The sequence below is a fragment of the Peromyscus eremicus genome, chromosome 5 (genome assembly GCF_949786415.1).
Source record: "Peromyscus eremicus chromosome 5, PerEre_H2_v1, whole genome shotgun sequence".
NCBI classification, from domain to species: domain Eukaryota; kingdom Metazoa; phylum Chordata; class Mammalia; order Rodentia; family Cricetidae; genus Peromyscus; species Peromyscus eremicus.
The window spans coordinates 69,953,543-69,974,389 of NC_081420.1; the positions used below are offsets into that span (position 1 = coordinate 69,953,543).

General features: G+C 42.6%; 1 protein-coding gene across 2 annotated transcripts in view; it reads left to right on the forward strand.

Moving 5' to 3' along the window:
* The window catches only part of Spag6 (sperm associated antigen 6), a 60,914-nt gene that overhangs the window by 13,648 nt on the left and 26,419 nt on the right, over positions 1-20,847 (forward strand). The window contains exons 3-4 of one of the 2 annotated variants that reach the window (XM_059263651.1): positions 6,013-6,179; positions 10,454-10,637. The exons of the other annotated variant lie outside the window; for it this stretch is intronic. Of the exons in view, the coding sequence (XP_059119634.1) occupies positions 6,013-6,179; positions 10,454-10,637 (351 nt within the window). The remainder of the gene's footprint in view (positions 1-6,012; positions 6,180-10,453; positions 10,638-20,847) is intronic. 2 annotated transcript variants of the gene reach the window in all.

Below are 20,847 nucleotides of genomic sequence, written 5' to 3' on the forward strand. Positions count from 1 at the left end.
GAGCTTGCGGATGTATCAGACCCCAAATGAGAACAATTAGTTTCTTTAATTTTAAAACTTAGTTTAAAATTATTTTTTATAGTCAGCTTGACAGAACCCAGAGTCACCTGGGAAGAGGGATTCTCAACTGAGGGACTGCCCAGATCAGACTGGCCTGTAGCCAAGTCTGTGAGAGATCGCCTTGATTGATGATCAGTGTAGGAGGGCTCAGTCCACTGTGGGAGGCACCATCCCTACGCAGGTGGGTCTGGACTGTATAAGAAAGCTAGCTGAGCATAAGCCAGTGAGCAAGGAAGTAAGTACACTCCTCTGTGGCTTCTGCTTCAAGTTCTGCTTAAGCTCCTGCCCTGACATCCCTCAATGATGGATTGGGACCTTGGAGTGTAAGCCAAATAAACCCTCTTCTCTCCTAGGCTGCTTTTGGTTAGTGTTTCATTACAGCAACAGAAAGCAAAGTGGAGCATTTGGTCAGAGAAGCATCTGTTAGCAGTGGGTGGCAGCTAATGCAGACTCATAACTGATCAAAATGCTGAGAATAAGTGACTGCTGAGTGCTCAGTCCTAAACAGGACATCTATGTCATATGTTACACCCACCAAGGTTTAGGGACAATGTGGCAGAAGGGGGCAGAAAGGACGTAAGAGTCAGATGATGAGGAAAGAGTGTTGTAAAACAAAACGAAACAAAACAAAACAACAAACAAAAAGAACCTTTTGGATGTGACTTGGCCGTTGTTATACTCACGGGCTAACAGAAGTTGTAGTTACTGGTAAAAGACTGTACAATACTGAGCCCCATGGACATTTCATCATGAATAGGGAGGGGCTTGTGAGGCCCCACCCCTTTCTGAGGGACTATTGGCAATTGATTTTGCTGGAGGGGATAGTGTCATCTTACTTTAGTGGTGTAGCCATTGATGTGGTACCCATGCGCCAATAAACAATGCCCAACCTTGCTCATGCAAATAGTCCTAATTTAACCTAGTGGGTCACACACATAAGACATCAAAACAGGGCAGAGACGTTCTGAGATGAAGGGGGACTTTAGTGGGAGAGAGAGGGCCGTGAGAAAAGGTAATGGGGGTGGGGTGGGATGAAATGACCAAAATTCATTTTATATGTGTATTAATTATTGAAGAATAAAAACTGATTTTTAGAACTGTTAGTGTTTGCTGGGGCCTTCACAGGAAATGCTGGTAATAGCGTTAGAGCTCCTCATTAGAGGCTTGGTGACCAGAGGCTATGTCCCCCCAATGGGCTTTTACTTCCGTGCACTCATTGTGACTGCGGGGTCCTCAGGGACGGTCGGTAAGAAGAAAGCTGCTGTGTTTTGTTTTTTTCCCTTACTTTTCCTACTTCCTTCCTCACTGTCTCTGTCACTTTCCTTCTTCCTTTAATGAGTGCTTGTTTTTATATCATTCCTCTCATATCTGTATGTTTGGGGAACACACCTACCTACCTACCTATCTCCCCTTCTCTATCCTCTGTCATATGGTTCTGTGGATTAAACCCAGGGTCATAGACACATTAGGCAAGTGTCTTAGGGTTTCTATTGCTGCCATGAAACACCGTAGCCAAAAAGCAAGCTGGGGAGGAAAAGGTCTGTTTGGCTTACACTTCTACATTGTAGTCCATCACTGAAGGAAGCCAGGGGTGGATCTCGAACAGGGCAGGAACTTGGAGGCAGGAGCTAAAACTGAGGCCATGGAGGGGTGCTGCCTACTGGCTTGCTCCCTGTGGTCTGCCCAGCTTGCCCTCTTACAGAATCCAGGACCACCAGTCAAGAATGGCATACCCACCATGGGCCCTTCCCCATCAATCACTGATTAAGAAAATGCCCTGCAGCCAGATCTTATGGAGGCATTTCCTCAACTGAGGCTCCCTCCTCTCAGATAGTTCTAGCTTGTGTCAGGTTGACAGAAGACCAGGCAGCACAGTGAGTGCTCTACCACTGAGGTACATGTTCAACCCCAAACTTAGAATAATGAAGTCTCCATGCCTGTGGAAAGGTAAGAACACATCCAAGTAAAGAGAAGTGCCTGAAGACTGCCTGAAGACGTATAAAGCATAAGCTGTAATTTAGGAGGTAGACATTTGGGGCAATATTTGAAAATTTATTTTCTTCTCTAATAAAAAGTTACCCTTCACAAGGTCATTTATTGAAAAAAGTTATTCAAAGTATTTCAAACTGACTGTCCTATTTTCTGTAATTTTGGAGGTTTAAAAAATTTGCATTGTGCTTCTGTCTAAAATAAGGAATTTAGAAATATTATGATATGGCAGATAAACTGACATAGAAAGTGAACTCTGATTTGGCGCAAAGGAACAGAAGAAAAAGAATTACCAACCATTTATTGGCTTTGCATTTTAAAAAAGATGTGTGTGTGTGTGTGTGTGTGTGTGTGTGTGTGTGTGTGTTGCTTTGTGCATTTATGTGCAGGTGCCTGAGGAGGCAGAAGAGTGCCCCCTAGAGTGGATTCTCAGAGTCCCCTGGAGATGCAGTTACATGTGTTGTAAGTTGTCTGATGTCACTGGGAACTGAATTTAGGTTCTTTGGAAGAACAGCAAATGCTCATAACCTTTGAGCTCTCTCTCCAACCCTGGCTTAATATTTTATGAGCCAGATGTATTTGAAAAATGAGGAAAACATAAAAGGAAGAAAATTCCTTTGACTGTGTGGACTGGTGAAATAAAAACTGAAAACTTCCGAAGTTGGGAGATTTGTAGTTGGTTAGTTGTAACTAACAAACCGTTAATAATAAAGACTTATAATTAAATATTATAATCCTAGATAACAATGCACTGTAAGCTCTATAATTTTTATTTATTTATTAATTTTAAAGACAGGGAAGGGTCTCACTGTGCTGCCCTGGCTGGATTGCAATGTGCTACGGAAACTAAGCTGATTTCAAACTCACAGATTCTCCTGCCTCTGCCTCCTTAGTACTGAGATTAAAGATGTGCACTACCATGCCCGGCTGTTTTTCACATCCCTAACAATTCAGAGTTTAATTTAAAATGCAATCCAATATGAATAACACAGTATTGACTGTTTTCTCAATTACATATTTCAAAAGGCAACAAGCTGTTGCCGTCACATACATATATCAAAAAGAGAAAAGGAAAAAAAAAAAAAAGAAATGCCAGATTCATCTGGAAAAAAGAAAAAAAAAACATAAAACCACATTGTGGTTCTTAAAAAACTATTTTAAGCAACTTTCTGGTTGTGGTCTCAAAGGTGCATTCATTGTGATACTTTACTGTTTATGCTGTTGGCCTCTTTAATAAAACTGTCATATATTTATTATAAATATGGCAAATGACATTTGACAAGTCAACCCAATGAAGAGAGGGGCCAAACACTTAAATAGACATTTTTCTAGGAACGACATAGACATGACCAGTAAGCACGTGAGAAGATGCTCAACAGCCTTAGCTGGGGGGATGCAGACCAGCCACAGTGAAGTACCGATGCACCCCCATTAGGATAGCCACCATTTTCAAAAATGGAGACCAGCTGTGATGGGGAGGGTGCAGAGATGTTGAGCCCTTTGTGGCATAGCTGCTACGGAAGACAGGTAGTTCTTAGCTGGTGATTGTTAACTAGCACTGTAATCAGACAACACACTCATCATGTACTTAAAAACGATGAGAATGGTAAGTTTGTCATTTGTATTTTATCATAGCAAAACAAAACAAATAATGAAGTATTAAAAAGAAATATATATATTTTTAATATCTAGAATCTTTCCAGAAATAACCCATGTCAGCATTTGGTAATTTTTTTTTTTTTTTTTTTTTTTTTTTTTTTTTTTTTTTTGGTTTTTCGAGACAGGGTTTCTCTGTGTAGCTTTGCGCCTTTCCTGGAACTCACTTGGTAGCCCAGGCTGGCCTCGAACTCACAGAGATCCGCCTGGCTCTGCCTCCCGAGTGCTGGGATTAAAGGCGTGTGCCACCACCGCCCAGCTGGTAATTATTTTAATCCTTTATTCTGTGCTTTAAACTTTTGTCATGAGACTTCTGATGCTCTCTGTATTAGGAGGTCTAGATAAAAGAATAAACAGCGTTCACGAATGTCAGGGCTTGGTTAACACAGATCCCGAAGCACATGTGAGCAGGCAGCCTCTCCCATACAGGCAGCTGTGGTCTTATAGAGCATGGTCCAATCCAGCCAATTTAAACACATAAATAATAACCAAATGAAACTGGAAAACTAGGAAGACTCACAGGCTGCATAATTAAATCCATCTTGACAAGCATAGTTGTTTCTAGCTCATGCTATTTGGCAGTGCTATTTTTGGTCTGATTTCGTGTTACTGTAAATGCTATTTTTTTCTCTTTCAAGTGTTTCTAAATATAAAATGATACAAGAATATTTGGCAATATTCGAGTTTGTCTATCATAAGAATATATAACACATACGTAAATACATATATATTCTTCATAAAAATTATTACATTTTTATTTACTAATTTTGTGTAATGTGTATGCGTGTGTTTATGTGGGTGTCTATGTACCACAGGGTATATGTGGAGGTCAGAGGACAACTTGAAGAAGTTGGTTCTCTCCATGTGGGTCCTGGGGATGGAACTTAGGTAGTTAGGCTTGGTGACAGGTGCCTTTACCTGCCGAGCTGCTGGACCCCACCAGGATATATTTTTAAAGAATAGATGTAGTGATATGAAATTTAATAAATGTGTATGCTAAATAACATTTAGAAAGTCAAGGAGCACTTTGCTCCAGTTTGAATGCTGTCCTTATCCCTTGTAACTTTAGACTTATGTAGTGACATTAAGGCAGAAGTAGCACATGGCACTTTGCCGGCTTTAGATAGTAAGATAAAGTCAGTGTGAAGAGTTGAAATGTCCTGTAAGGTAACCATAAAGCATTTGTTATTGGGTTCTCCTCCCCAGCCTCCTCAGTTCCCAATACACCTTTGTTCACTAATTATCAATAGAGAATGTCTGAATTCTAGATTCATTCCATTAGTTCCTAATTGTGGACAATATACTTAGTCATGCCCAGCTTCAGTTCTTCGTTGGTGAAATGGACATAAAGAGAGGACCAAGTCCTTGGGTGTGTCGTGAGAGTTGGGTGAGTTAATATAGAAGAAGGCTCCCAGAGCAATGCTTTTGCATGAAGCGCCCGGTCCATATAAATGACTTACTGTGGTGATGATGGCCACGTGGCCATTGTGTAGTCAACCCTGGCACAAATACTATGGGAGAGCTAGTGACATATAATGCTTCCTTAGCACAAGGATTTGCTTAAAGATCCACTTGTGCCTTTTGTGAGTGTGAGTACTGGCCAGACACAATGACTCTCCTGGCTCTCAGGTCTGAGATAGAGCCTGAAAACATTTTCCGTAATAAAATGTAGTTCAGTCAGAAAAAAAGACCGAATAGAACAAAGGACCTGGAATGATCCTTGAGAGAGAGGACTGGCTAAGGTGGTGGGCTGGGGCCTGGGCTTTGCCCCAGATGCTCTAACCTCTCTCCACATTCCTCCTGATGACATCATAGGTGTTTACCTGCTGAGTCAGAAATGTGAATTCTCATCCAGCTCCAGAGCCTGTATTTCCCACTGTGTTAGTAATTTTGGCGGCTAGCATGATTTGTGTCTTGACCAGTTAGATACCTCTATAAGTATCCAGTTAGTTTTCACTGAATACTCGTGTGTGTGTGTGTGTGTGTGTGTGTGTGTGTGTGTGTATGTGTGTGTGTGTGTGTGTGTGGGTGTGTGTGTGTGTGTGTGAGAGAGAGAGAGAGAGAGAGAGAGAGAGAGAGAGAGAGAGAGAGCGCTTTGAACTCATGATTCCTCTGCCTCAGCCTTTTGAAAGCAGGGCATTACATACAGGTGTGTACTACTATGCCTAGCTCACTTTCGTTTATTTTTTTTACTGATTTTTGTTTTGTTTTTAAACCTTCATTTTCTCACTGTATATATGTTGAATCACATGGTTTGCTTTTTAAACTAAACTTTTGCCGAGTTCTGGTTTTCACACTTTAACTCAGGTATAATGTCGTTGCTGAGGCCTCTTCTTCTGGACGTGGTCCCAACGATTCAACAGACTGCTGCCTTGGCTCTGGGGAGGCTGGCCAACTACAATGATGACTTAGCAGAAGCAGTGGTGAAGGGCGACATTCTTCCACAGCTTGTCTATTCACTGGCAGAGCAGAATGTAAGACTTTTTAAAAAAACTTTTGTTTTTTTTTCCCCTTAGATTTAAAAAATTGATAACCTTGGCACAGTTGTAAACTTGAAGAATTACTAAGATGTTAATACAACCTTGGATTCCTATGTGTGCATGAGAACATCTTTAGGGAATTTTGCTTTGGGACTGATATGATTTTTTTCCATTACTTTTAATTTAAGAGAACTATGCAAAAAGTTCAGGCGATTAGACATATGCAGCGTTTCTCTACACTTCAGAGCTCTAGGATCCACCTCAGGGAAGAGGCTAGCACCCTGGGAAAGAACATAGCTGCTTTCAGCAACCCTTGCATGCAGGTGAAAGAGTGAGAGACAGCCCTGAGGGAGAGACTGTGTCACATGGAAAGTTTGAGAAAGCATTTTTCCGAGTAAACAAGCATTCTAACTCTCTTTAGAACACTCTCTGGGGGCTGGAGAGATACCTCAGTCCATAAACTGCTTGCCCCATTAACACCAGTACCCGTGTTCAGTCTCCAGAATTCATGTACAAAGGGCAGGCACAGTGTCACATGCTTCTAATCTCAGCACTGGGGATGAAAGGCAGGGACATTAGGACCTGTGGGGTTCACTGACCAGCCAGTCTAGCACAATTGATGAGCTGGGCCAAAGAGGGACACTATCTCAAAGGATCAGAAGATTTTCCCAAGGATGACCCCAAAGTTGACCTCTGGTCTACACACACACATACACACACACACACACACACACACACACACACACACACACACACACGCACACACGCACACACGCATGCACGCACATGCACACACAGAGCACTTTGGTGTTATTCTATGTTTCTCTGACTATGTGGTATCTATAAGTAGAGTTTTAGACTACTCATTCCACTCTTAGTTTATCATAATGCAGGTATGCACCTTCTTTTGATGACCTTAAGACTAGATTCCTACTTATCTAACAAAAAAATAAAAAAGAACTGAAGAATGGTCAGAGAACTTGAATAGATACTTGCCCCAAAGAACATCTCCAAATGGTGAACAAACAAAGAGAAACATGGCAGCATTGGTAAGAGGTACAAGTTAAAGGCATGGTGTGGTATCACTTATCATGGTGTGGCCCACATATCAGGATGAGCATGACAAATATTTTCAAGGGAAATTAGCAGTGTGGTGATGATGTGGAGAAATGAACCCTCGGCTGTTGCCGGAAGGAATGTGGAACGGCATGATCGCTATGGAAAGTAAGTCTGCAGGTATGTAGTGAGTCCAGGGTTTGTGATATGGACGAGCAATTCTTCTAGCTATGCATCGGAAAGAACTAAATGCAATGCTCACAAAAGTCATATACAAGTGTTCAGAGCAGCATGGCTCTCAGTGGTCTGGAGGGAGAGCAGTGCAGGTCCATCAACAGATCAGTGAGAAAACAGAATGCCATCCACCCCATTCCCCACACAGTGACTGCTGCTGTGTCAGAAAAAGGAACTGGGACTGATAAATATCACACCATGGATGACTCTTAAATCATTATCCAAGTGAAAGATGCCACACACAAAAGACTGCATAGTAGAATTTATATGAATATACAGAATATGCAAATCCATAAGGCAGAAGCAGACTCCTGGGTGCCGAAGGCTGAGGGAAGGGAAGCGAGGGAGCGACTACTTACTTTTAAGGATTCTTTTTGGGGGTGGGTTTTGAGACAGTGTTTCTCTGTGTAGCTCTGGCTGTCCTGGATCTCGCTCTGTAGACCAGGCTGGCCTCGAACTCAGAGATCCGCCTGCCTCTGCCTCCCAAGTGCTGAGATTAAAGGTGTGCACCTCCACTGCCTGGCCCTGTAAAGGATTCTTGGGTGGTGAAAATGTTCTAGAACCAGACAGCAGCAACACCTGCACACACTAGGAATGCATCACAATTAAGATGGGAATTTCATGATGTATTTATTTTACCAGACTAAAACATCTTAACTACAGAAATTTGTTTTATTTTGTAAGTTTATTTCTGATGCCTTTTAGAGGAATTATAGAAATCTCATTTTTCTGTGGGTGTTCCTGCTCCATATGGACTGCCAGGCTTTCTTCCTCTGGACCATTCAGTCTTTCCTTGGAGAGCAGGCTTCATGCTTTTGCCTCCCGTGTGTAAAGTCTTGACAGTTTGCCGAGTATGAATGACTGTGCACTAGTTGTAAACAGATGTCTAACAGCAGAGAAGTGAGGAGGGGGCTTGACTACAATAAAAACAAGAATGCATGCATTATTACCCATGAGGCTCTGCCACCTCGAAGTGGCTGCAAACCACGCCCTATTTGTCACTTAGGCCCTGTGATTTTACTTTTTGTTTTCAGTTCTTTTGGTTATAGGAATAAGAACGTGAAATGTGAAACATTAATAATGTACAGGAGAAAGTGATCAGAAAGTGTAATTAGGCACTGGTAGTTAGCAGGTAGCTATTGATAACTTTACATTATAAATTGGTAATTCTACAGAATAAAAGTTAAATTAGTTTAAGATAATGACAAGAAATGTGCCAACATTATTTTTATGATTATAATAAAGTAGTAAATAAAGTACAATAAGGATGGGAATTTCATAATGTATTTATTAAGTCTTTAGAAAGTTATTTTAAAAGTCTACCTTAATTTTGAATAAATTGGTAGAGACTGGGTTTTTGACATAATTTTAGAAACAAAAGGAAATATGCCACATTAAAACATCAGTACTAGCATAGTATATTTTTTATATTAACATGTGCCACTGTTTAAGATATAACTTGTTAAAATACACTTGGTATGTTTTCTTTTCCTGATATTTTTATTGTTTATGTTTTTAGCCTAAGTGACTAGAAATCTTTCAGAGAAGGTAGTTGGCTGTTCCTTCTTTAGTAATGTGGTGGTTTGAATGACAATGGCCATCTTAGGCTCAAGTATCTGAATGCTTGTTTCCCCAGTCGGTGGAACTGTTTGGGAAAGATTAGGAGGTGTGGCCTTGTCGGAGGAGGTGTGTCACTGGGGGTGGGCTTTGAGGTTTCAAAAGCCAGTGCTAGCCATTTCCAGTTAGTTTTCTGTCTGCTTCCTGGCTGTGGATCAGATATGAGCTCTCAGCTGCTGCTCCAGAGACATGCCTGCCTGGCTGCTGCCCTGCTGCTGACCCTGATGATCATGGACTATAACCTTTGAGAATCGTGAGCCCTTGATGAAATTCTTTCTTCCATAAGTTACTTTGGTCATTGTGTCTTCACAGCAATAGAAAAGTAACCAAGACAATAGTTAGTATAAAGAACTCAAAACTGGCAATGCCAAGTGGGAGATTAATTGTGTTTTATATTAATAAGGATAGTGAGATCAGCTGAATATGGTAGCGCACACCTTTAATGTCTGCACTCAGGAGGTAGAGGCAGGCAGATCTCTATGAGTTCAAGACCAGCGTCAGCTGTGTGGTTCATTCCAGGTCAGCCCAGTACACACAGTGAGACCTTATCTTAAAAAAACAAATAATCGATGAAACCAACAGAGAATTATGAGATCACCTCTCTGTTATTTTAGTCACATAACAACTGTGTGGTAGCCAGATATTTCCTGCGTGTGTAACCTTTTAGCCAATGGAGGGAAACGTGTTACTTCTATGTTTCACTTCCAGTTTTTTATTCCCTAGCCAAATGAAATTTATACACAGGGCATACTACACATATGAAGCAGCATTCCCAATTCACACAATGGCTGGCTTGTTTTTTATCTTTAAAAAAGCCTTTCTAGGATAGAAAAAATAAGATATCCTATTGTTTATCTTCTTTTTTTAAGCAGGAGAAGTTTTAGAAGTGTGAATGTTTTACCTTACTGCCTGTGATTGCTAGGTGTATCTTGGAGCATAGCTGCTATTCAGGATGATTTGCTGAGGTCGGGAGAGCTTGCTGTGCTTAGAGGTTGAGAGGAAGTAAAGGAAAAGAGGTATCCAGTGGACAGAGACATTCTAGAGTTCCCAGGAGCCAAGCAGAACCTTTCAGTATCAAGCAGATACAGAAACCCCATTATTTTATGAATTTGCAGAAAGTGCCATGGTCGTATTTGATTTTATGTAATTTCCAAATGCATGCTTCAGAGTAAAACATTTGCAGCATAATTTAAACCTTGCCTCTCCTCCAGGTTAGTTACTGAACAGAAGCAATGGGGGATAGCAAAGAATCAGCTGTTTGCATTGTTTGCATTCAGAGGCACTGTGCTTTACGTTAATGCCATGTTCTGTGTTGCTTTCAGGCTATTTTAGAGTCTGGGTTTGTTCTCTTTTCCCTGTAGTGTGTCTACAAGAAAGCAGCTGCCTTTGTGCTGCGAGCAGTTGGTAAACACTCTCCTCAGCTGGCACAGGCCACAGTTGACTGTGGCGCCCTGGACTCTCTGGTGATATGCTTGGAAGATTTTGACCCTGGAGTGAAGGAAGCTGCAGCCTGGGCACTTGCATATATTGCAAGGCATAATGCAGGTACTGGGTGTGTTTGAAAATTGGGTGGCTCAAGTTTAGATTTATTAGATAAAAAACAGCTTTGTTTAGTAAATCGATGGAGTTTTAAAGGTGTTGCTGGATATCATGAAAGAGCAGTCTCAAAGGCTAGCCATACTGTTTGGATCACATATTTACCAAACACTTCCACAGTTGAGTCCCAACAGAAGAGAAATTTGAAGGAGATGGGTGGTAGGGCAGAGCAGGATTGGCAATGGTACATGCCTGTAATCCCAGCATTCAAGAATCAGGGGCAGGAAGATCCAAAGTAAGTTCAACAAACCTGGGTTACACAGCAAGACACTGTCTCAAAACCAAACCAAACCAAGCCAGATAAAACAAAACAAAACAAAAAAGTTCAGCCAACCAACCAGATAAATATATTCTTGGTAACTAGTCAAATAATGTTTTTGTGGCTTGTCATCACCTGAGCTCATTGTCACTCATGACAGGACATTCCAAGCCAATCAAAGATCCAAATCACATGCATGAATGATGTGAAAAGATGATATAAAGTTGTAGAAAACGTTTTATTCCTTATGTTAGCAGGAAGGAGGAGGAAGAAAACAAGGCAACGTTCTTCTATAAACTGACATCTTGGTGAAATCAACAAGATGGGATGGGGTCTCCTGGGAGAAGGCTGTGCAGACACATGATGGATAAATGATATGTGGGGGATGGACTCACTCCATCTCTCTGTAGAAGTTGCTAAAGAACAAATGACAAATGGCATATGAGAATGATCAGCTTTGCTAGGAATCAACAAACCACACGTTCAAACAGGATAGCCATCTGCTGATGGGGAGGAGGCACAGGGTAGGACAGCCACACGGTAGGGTCTGAATTCCAGTCTAGTACACTTTGCTGCTGTGTGACCTCAGCCACAGCTTGGGAACTTCTGAACTTTAACACCCTCATCTGAACAGAAGGGAGCTAAAAGTTATTTCAGAGGTTTGTAATGAGGGCGGTGAAATTAGAAGCAAAGAACTCCAATCAGTGCGTGCCATGTACCTGGTGAACACAAGATGCCCGACATCAGTGTGGCATACTGGAAAGGACATTATAACACTGGTGGGTTTTAGCCAGGTGTGGAGGATGGAAGAATGAAAGTCTGAGGCCACCCTATACTACATAGTAAAGCTTGAATCTTAAAAAAAAAAAAAAAAGTAAAGTAAAACAGAATGACGTTTATGAGGTTGGAGGAGGAAGTACAAATTGTACAAACTAATGGAAAGTAGTTTGTCAAAATTAGTGGAAGTCATGGGAGAGCTCAGGCTCACCCCAAACACCTGCTTTGGAAATGAAGCAAGACTGTCACGGAAGGGAAAAGCTGTATTTGTGGAAATGTTATTATAACATTATTTATAGTACCAAATGCCTCAAATATTTGACAGAACTTGAGTGGTTAAATTATAGTAATCCATTTAATGAAATCTCATGCAACAAAGTAAAAGGTAATCAGAGTCCTTACATGTTAACGAGGAAAAGTAATTAAATACTAAAAAGGAGAAAGTCGTATATTATGGTTACAGTATTGTAAAATGAACTTTCCTATGGCTGTAGATTATAAAATGTGTGTTGCATTACCAAGCTGGTAGATTAAAGATGCCTCTTTTCTTTCGTGTCTAGATTTTCCAGTGTGTAGAGCAGAGCGGCTGCTGGGTGGGGGCTGTCATTCCGAGGCTGGCCCTCTACCTTGCAGTTCTGCTCCATTACCTCATGTTGCTTGCAGCTGCCCTGAGGTGTTTCTCTCCCTGTTTGATGAGAAAAGTGTGACTTACAGAAGAGGCCTGGGGTGATGTGAGTGGTGGCATCGGAGTCGGACTCTAAATCTGTCTATTCCAAGTTCATGTGAGCTGCACACACAGCAGGCCGGACCACTTCCTGCCAGTGCTGGAGGAAACCCACAGAAGCAGGCAGAGGCTCCCTCAGATTGAATTTGGGTCTTAAAATGGGGACAGCACTAGCAACAGAATAGAAAAAGGGGAGCAGGAAACTAAGCTGAAGAAAAAGAAAACTCTTGTCACGTTTAGAAAGATTCATATTCAAGTTAATTTCCATCCCACAGTGTCTGGAGTTCGTAAGTTGTCGGCCTGTTATATACTGTGTTGAGAGAACTCGGTGTTTTCAATCAGAAGTCAAAAGCTTCCCATTTGGATCTGGTGGGTTCTGATAAGTCAGAGGACTGGTCCACAATGTGATGAGCCAATCTGAGGAGTACACAGAAGCTCTGTGGAACAGCCACACACTGGTGGGCATGTGCCATGGATGTCCTGCCTAGCTTCCCTTTTTGCCCCACCTGGGAGATATTCCTGTAGTTCATAAGCAGGATCCCACTTAGGGATCACATTCCACTTTCTTTTAATGTCCTGGATCCCGTGTGGAACTCCCACTCTAACTTGATATTTCAGAGGCGTTAGGGGCCTAGGACCCAGATATCCTCAAAGAGATTACTGTGTCAGTTTCTCAGAAGGAAAAGGAACTACTGTCCAGTTCCACCGAAGTCACCAGGAACAGCCAAATCGAAGACAATGAATATTTACCCCAAATAACTGGTTTATTTCCCAATGTCCCTAAAAATGGAACTTATCAAGATCACTTGGAAACATCCATTCATTGTCCTTTTCTTACTATCCAGGCTAAGGCACTCGATGGTTTAAAATGTTTTAGACTGTAGTGGGTAGCTGTTCCAGCTTTGACCTGGAAGTACTACCCCCAGTGAGGCTTCTGGTAACTGTCACACCTACCTATGGCCTGCCTCTGAGGCAGGGCTGAGACCGGAGCCCTTAAGACCTGAGATCCGGATGTGCCGGCTCTCTTGGTTTCTGGTAATCCTGCATGTTGGATGGTAGACTGAGCAGAGTTCTCTGGAGAACACTGCTGGACTGCACTTCACCTCTCCCAGACCCTATAACCTAATCCTTTACTTGTTGTAAGTTACCCCCCAAAATAAACCTCCCTTTTAACTGCATGGAGTTGCCTTAATATTTCCACCAATACAATGAATATTTACCCCCAAATAACTGGTTTATTTCCCAACGTCCCTGAAAGTGGAACTTATCAAGATCACTTGGAAACACCCCTTCATTGTCCTTTTCTTGCTATCCACGCTAAGGCACTCGATGGTATAAAATGTTTTAGACCTTGCCGGGTGGTGGTGGCACACGCCTTTAATCCCAGCACTCAGGAGGCAGAGGCAGGCGGATCTCTGTGAGTTCGAGGCCAGCCTGGGCTACCAAGTGAGTTCCAGGAGAGGCGCAAAGCTACACAGAGAAACCCTCTTGTAAAACCAAAAAAAAAAAAAAAAAGTTTTAGACCTTAAGTGAAATGCCAAAGGAGGTATATTTTACTTAAGGGCAAGAGGAGGAGAAGATTGGAGGTCTGAGGTTAGCCCTTTTTTTCAGAATGGTCTTTTTTCCTTCCTTATTAGTTTTTCCCACTTTGCTAACAGGTCAGTTAACAAGTCTGCCTCGATTTTCAGGGCCTGGTCTTGCTTTTGGAGATAAGTGTCTGACCAGAAGCATGAGGGATGAGGTAGAAAGGACTGTGGGATTGTAGCCCCTGGGCAATGGGCAGCGGGCACAGAGAGATGCCACAGGAGCCCTGTCCCCAGCCTCCCAAGCTGAACCGCTCAGTGCCGTGGGCGGCCTAATTAAAAGCTCAAACTGAAGGAAAGGCGAGAAACTGCTTGGGGTTTTGAGGGAAACCTCTCTACACCTGGGCTCAAAAACAAGTTTCAGGTGTTGAGAGTGTTAGTTAAAAGTCAGGCTGTCAGCCGGGCGGTGGTGGCGCACGCCTTTAATCCCAGCACTCGGGAGGCAGAGCCAGGAGGATCTCTGTGAGTTCGAGGCCAGCCTGGGCTACCAAGTGAGTTCCAGGAGAGGCACAAAGCTACACAGAGAAACCCTGTCTCAAAAAACAAAAACAAAACAAAACAAAAAAAAAAAAAAAAAAAAAAGTCAGGCTGTCTTTTGGTAGTAAGCTTTGGTTGAACTCAAGGCTAGTGAGGAGTACATTTGATCAGATAGTGTACAACTTAAGCTTGATTCTGTGCCAGGGTCAAGCCAAGGAAGCTGCCTCTGTCAGCAGCACCTTCTGATGGACTCAGACAACCAGTAGCTTCTCAGCGCCTCCCTGTGTGAGGAAAGACTGTCCCCAGGATGCCCTCCTCTTCAGGTCGAGCTCCTCGTGACCTCAGACTCCTCTGCCTCTGATTGCCAGGGGCTGGCTTCCACATGTGTGCTCTTCCTCTTCAGGCCTGATTTATGGGCAGCTCAGCCATGAGATGGAGCTTCTGCAGCCTGGGGCCTTCCTGTCAGGCCTGGCCACTGTGGACACCACACAAACATTTGCTACATTACAGCCGCTTTTTAGAGTAGCATGTGGAAGGAATCTTAATTATGTAGAATAATGAAATGAGAAAGGAGAAGGCTTTAAAATTTAGCATTTTTATAAATATTCATCTCCCTCAATGTGCAAATGTCAGTGGCACAAAGAGGGTAAAATGGCCTAGGAGGCGATAATCAATTTTAAAACCACATACTTATTTATGAAGAAACTGCCTAAATCTACTTAACAATTTTCAAAGTAATTAACTTTTAAAAGTGCAAATTTTAATGATCACTATTGAAGAGAAGTATTAGTTATGTTGTACTAATAGCATTAGAATAGATAAGCAACCACTTCTACTGTCTCAGGTACTGAGGAGGTGGGGGGAGGGATCATCCTGTGAGTTTGAGAGGAGCCCAAGCAACAGAGTGAATACTCCATCTCAACAACAAAAACAAAGCCCTGGAGACTGGTGACTGTAAACAATAATACCGATTTCTGTAACATGTTTGCTTTCTATTTTAATATATATATTTATTTAATCTTGGAGTGCTTGTAGTACACCAAGAAAAATGAGTCTTAGAGGGTCATGAGATTTTATATATATTTTATCAAATATATGACACTTATTTCCCCAAATTCCTTTCTGATGACCCAGGTGTTAGGGAAAGTGGAAAACAAACCTCTCTTGTGTGTTTTGGGGGAGCAGAGGCCAAGTGTGTTAAAATGGCATTCTAGTTAGAACCGTGTTCCACTGGGCAGTTACTTTGCTAGTCATTAGTGTGCGTTCCGGTAACTGTGATTTTCTTGTATTTTTAAATTCTTGTAATTTTCGTTGTTTGTTTTTTATTTTTATTTTGTTGTTGTTATTAAGAACTCAGGCCTTTAATCCTAGCACTTGGGAGGCAGGCAGATCTCTGAGTTCGAAGCCAGTCTACTGAGTGAGTTCCAAGACAGCCAAGGCTACACAGAGAAACCCTGACTTGAAAAAAATTTTTTTTTTTTTTACACTTTAAGTATCAAATATATCTGAGCTCTTATCTACCACTTCAAACAAAAAAATCTGTGATGGAATCAAAACTAGAAAAACAGCTTTATATCCTTTTTCATAACCCACGTTCAGTCCTTCCTCACCATTGACATTTAGCTTTTCTTCTCTCCTTTTCTATATGTTATATTGTACCTACATGTACATTTATTTACATATCTACATATATTATTGAGTAGGTACCATGTATGAGAGAGAACACACCATTTCTCAGATTGTATGACCTCACTTAATATTATAAAAGTCCATTATTCCTGCATTTTTTAAAATTAATTTTTCCTTAGAGCCAAGTACTATTATACTGGCTGAGGAAATAATGGCCATGTTTACCCAATGTGATTTCAGAAACATTAAAAATGCTAGGCAAGGAGCTGGAGAGATGGCTCAGTGGTTAAGAGAACATCCTGCTCTTCCAGAGGACCTGAGTTCAGCTCCTAATGCCAGTGTCAGGTGGCTCATACCCGCTGTAACTCCAGCTCCAGGGATGACACCCGCTGTAACTCCATGGGCACCTGCACTTACCTGTTGTGGGAATTTGCTCCGCCAAAAACATTGGGGTATCTGGCCCAATAGAGGTGTGTTTTTTTTCTGGGTAGATGACTGCTTAAAACTGAGGAGGGGGTGGGCTCTCTCTCTCTCTCTCTCTCTCTCTCTCTCTCTCTCTCTCTCAGCTGTCGGAGACTGGACGGCTGGTTCCATTCACCCCCTGGGCAGAACAGAGGAGAGCTATGGCTGTTTACTTTGTCTGTATCGGAGAGTGTATTTCTCCCCATTTTATATCTCAATAAACCCTTGATACCCTTTGACAGACTCTCGTGGATTCACTGAACACTTACCCACATAGATACCTGCACACACACTTAAGATAAGTCATTTAAAAAATGTTAGGTTAGATCCACTTCCAGAATTAAAAATAGACGGTGAAGCCCGGGGGACTTGCAGGAGTCACTCAGGGGAGGCACAGCAGAAACTCGTGAACAGAGACCTTTTCTAAGAGCCTGGTGTGACTTTGTTGTTGTTTGTTCTAAGATAGGGTCTCTCTTTGTAGTCTCGGCACTAATTGCAGATAGTCAGACCTTGAACACACAAAGATCCCCCTGCCTCTGCCTCCTGCACGCTGAGATCAAAGGTGTGCGCCATCACACCTGGCATCTGGTGTGACCTTTTAATCTCCAGGGTCTTATTTTTGTTTGCCTTTCAGGGGCCTCCCTCCTTGGCCTGTTTCCATAGAGAATTCCATCAGAACTTTGTGACCTTGGACTGGACAGCCTTCTCCATCCTATTGAGTTTCTAGAAGGCAGGGACCTTACCTAGCACTGGGCTGAAGCAAAAGGAATACCAGTGAAGTCTGAATAACACACGGTGGCTTTTCCCCTCAGGAGGATTCTTGTTTTTAACATTGCAGGCTAAGTGAAATCCCAGCTACGGGTGCAAAGCACTACCAAGCAAGTGGAAAACATAAGAAGTCTTCTAGATATGAAACGCGTAGTTTGTAAAGCTCTGGGTCCACTCACTTCACTCCGTTGGTTTTTTTTTTTTTTTTTAACTGGGGCACTGTAGACCTGCTCAGTAGCTTGGCTTTGCTGGGTCTCAGCTGTGGAGAGTCAGAGGCTAAGGTGGGAGCTGGGGTGGGCTCAGGATGCTTTCAAGGCTAAGGTGGGAGCTGGGGTGGGCTCAGGATGCTTTCAAGGCTAAGGTGGGAGCTGGGGTGGGCTCAGGATGCTTTCAAGGTTAAGGTGGGAGCTGGGGTGGGCTCAGGATGCTTTCAAGCTCTTCCTACCCGCTGTCACTCAGGCTAGAGCCAGGTTTCATTCTCTTTGCTTTCTGCTCCTTGGCCTCCATTTCTTGACTTTCCCACATCATTGAGCCTCTTTTCATAGAAGCCAGTGGAAGCGCTGCCTGCCCTGTCCAACCAGCTGACTGTAATTTCTAACGAAAGCCCCATTATCTGCAGATCAGTGGCCTGTTTGACACTTGAGTTTTTATTGGGTTTTTTTTTTTTGTTTGTTTGTTTTTGTTTTTGTTTTTTCGAGACAGGGTTTCTCTGTGTAGTTTTGTGCCTTTCCTGGAACTCATTTATAGACCAGGCTGGCCTCAAACTCACAGAGATCCACCTGGCTCTGCCTCCCAAGTGCTGGGATTAAAGGCGTGTGCCACCACCGCCCGGCTGACACTTGAGTTTTTAAAGGCACCAGAATCATTTTGCCTTGGAAACAAATGTATGTATATGTTACCCCCTAAATCTACCATTCAATACATATGTTAGGGCTAGACCAAGGACTATGAGCATCTAGTAGAGGGATGTGAGATGGGGATGAGGGAAAGACAATGACACTTGTATTGGGAGGAGAAAGAAAAATCAAATGAAGCATTTTCATAATACACGGAAATTTCCTCTCCATGCTTTTCTCATTTCTATCTGCAAATTGAAATGTCAAGCAATCAGCTCAAAATTATAGCCAAATCGAGGGATTTTTGACTATGGATGTTGCATCTTTCAGCTGTGTTGGTGAAGAACAGGGTGCTGTGGGAGCCAGCCCAGTGATATCTGCTTCCTACTGTGCACATCCTGTGTGGTCCCTTCCCCCAACAGAAGCAACGTTTTGTAACTTCCAAGTTTGGTTCTGACAGACTGCAGGGTTCGTGCTAGATCGTGTGTTCTGGATCACTCATTTTAGACACACCCTCCGTGGCCTATCAGGAAGCTCACATACTGGAAAGGGCAGGTTTCTCCCAAGACTCACGAGAACACTTGAAGTGCATTTCAGATGACTAGAGCAGCCACCCAGCCCAGAATGGCCCCTTGATTGTAGCCTAGTGAAAGACTTGAGCCCCTTGGCTAAGCCATTTCCTAATTTCTGACTAACAGAGACCACTAGGAAGTAAATGCTTTAGGTTTCTAAGTTTGATGTGATTTATTACACGGTAGTAGTAGATAACCAAACCAGTGGCAAGCAGCTGGGCTAGACCAAAACTAAATGAATCTTGCTTTGGAAGAGCTGTCGTTAAATCCATACTGAAGCTTTGGGACTGAAACTTGTTTGTTTTTAATTGTAGTTTCACCTAATTATGAGCAACTGGTTGAATGGGATGTCAGATTATTATTAATGTAAGATGATGTTCTCAATGTGTTTCTATATCTTTTTTTAAAGTTTTAATTGGGCTGGGGATGTAGTTCAGTTAGTAGAATGCTTGCCTAGCACATGCAGAGTGTGGATCTCCAGCTCTGTGTAAAGTGACATGCAATCCTGACACTCCCAAGACCCAAGCAGGAGAATCAGAAATTGAAGGTCACCCTCAACAACATAATGAGATTGAGGCCACTAGCCTGTCTCAGAATAAATAAACAAATAAGGGAAAGTTTAGAAGTGATACAGCTATGTAGTTATTTTTATGACTAACGCAAAAACCAGCCAGCCGATTTTTAAACTGAAATAGGGCATAAGGAATTGGATTAATGACTTCTTGTATTTTTATAAGGAAACAGGTTGAAATATAATTTTGCAGGGCTTAGAAATAAAATAAAAATAAGTAAAGTTAAAGAAATTAGGTTTCCAGAGGAGTTGCTGAATTTGTATGCCAGAACACACACACATATACTTTTTCTTCCTTTTTTTTCATTTTGGAAGGCCTCTTCATTTGGTGTACCATGTATGAGTCCCCAGAGTCACTTCCTTTTGCTCAAATTCTCCTCTATGATTATGAGCAGAAGCAGCAGCCGCATCTGTGTTTAGAGGGGCCCCGCCCCTTTGTTGTGTTGGTCGTTTTCCCCTTCTGGCAGCTCTGTAGAGGGCCTTCCTCTATGAGAGCCCTGACCATGCCTGTAAGAATGAAAGGGAGAAAGAACACCATGTTTCCATATCAAGAGAGCCCCTGCCCCTGCACAGGTCGTTTAAGAAGGCATTAGAGTTAAGCCCCAGGCTGTAAAACGGTGGTTGGGTTGGAAGCCGGCTCCCAGGTGGATGTGTTTGATTTGGCCTGCATTATGTTGTCTCACACAGAGTTCTTTTCAAAAAGAAAGTTGCTAACCCTTAAAGGCCAGGGAAGTTCACATTTGCAAAGGCTCTAACAACAGCATGCCTGTATTCCAGCATGGCCACACAGGGCTCCGGCTGGGAACTGCTGTCTGTTGTAGATAGAGGCCTTCCCCTTCTCCGCTACTCCGAAGGGTCCTGTTTGCCTTATTTCTTCAGGCTTTATTTAGTTTCTTTCCTGGGCCCCGTAGGCTTGAGTTCACTCACTTTGATCTTAACAGACAACTTCTTAATGCACAATTAAGAAGTAAGATTGAGGGTTTAGGGCACAGCCCAGTGTTTCACAGATGGGTAAGACAGACCTCTGATGCCTTTTCCCCCACAGCTGCCTTCAGAGCATCTTCTGGTTCTGGCAGGGAAGAACAGCCTCTTTCTAAGTTAAACACACACAATTAAAGATTTGAAGTGAGGGTCCTGTGCTGACTGCTTTTATGTCACCTTGACACAGCTAGAGTCATCTGAAAGGAGGGAACCTCAACTGAGAAAATGCCTTCATAAGATTCATCTAGAGGGCATTTTCTTAGTGATTGATGGGGGAGGGCCAGAGCCCAGCCCATTGTGGGTGGTGCCATCCCTGGGCTGGTAGTCCTGGGTTCTATAAGAAAGTGGGCTGAGCAAACCACGATGAGCAAACCATTAAGTACAAAACTCCTCCATGGCCTCTGCATCAGCTCCTGCTCCAGGCTCCTGCCCTCCCTGGGTTCTGTCCTGACTTCCTTCAGTGATGGACAGTGATATGGAAGTGTGAGCCAAATAAACCCTTTCCTTTCCAAGTTGCTTT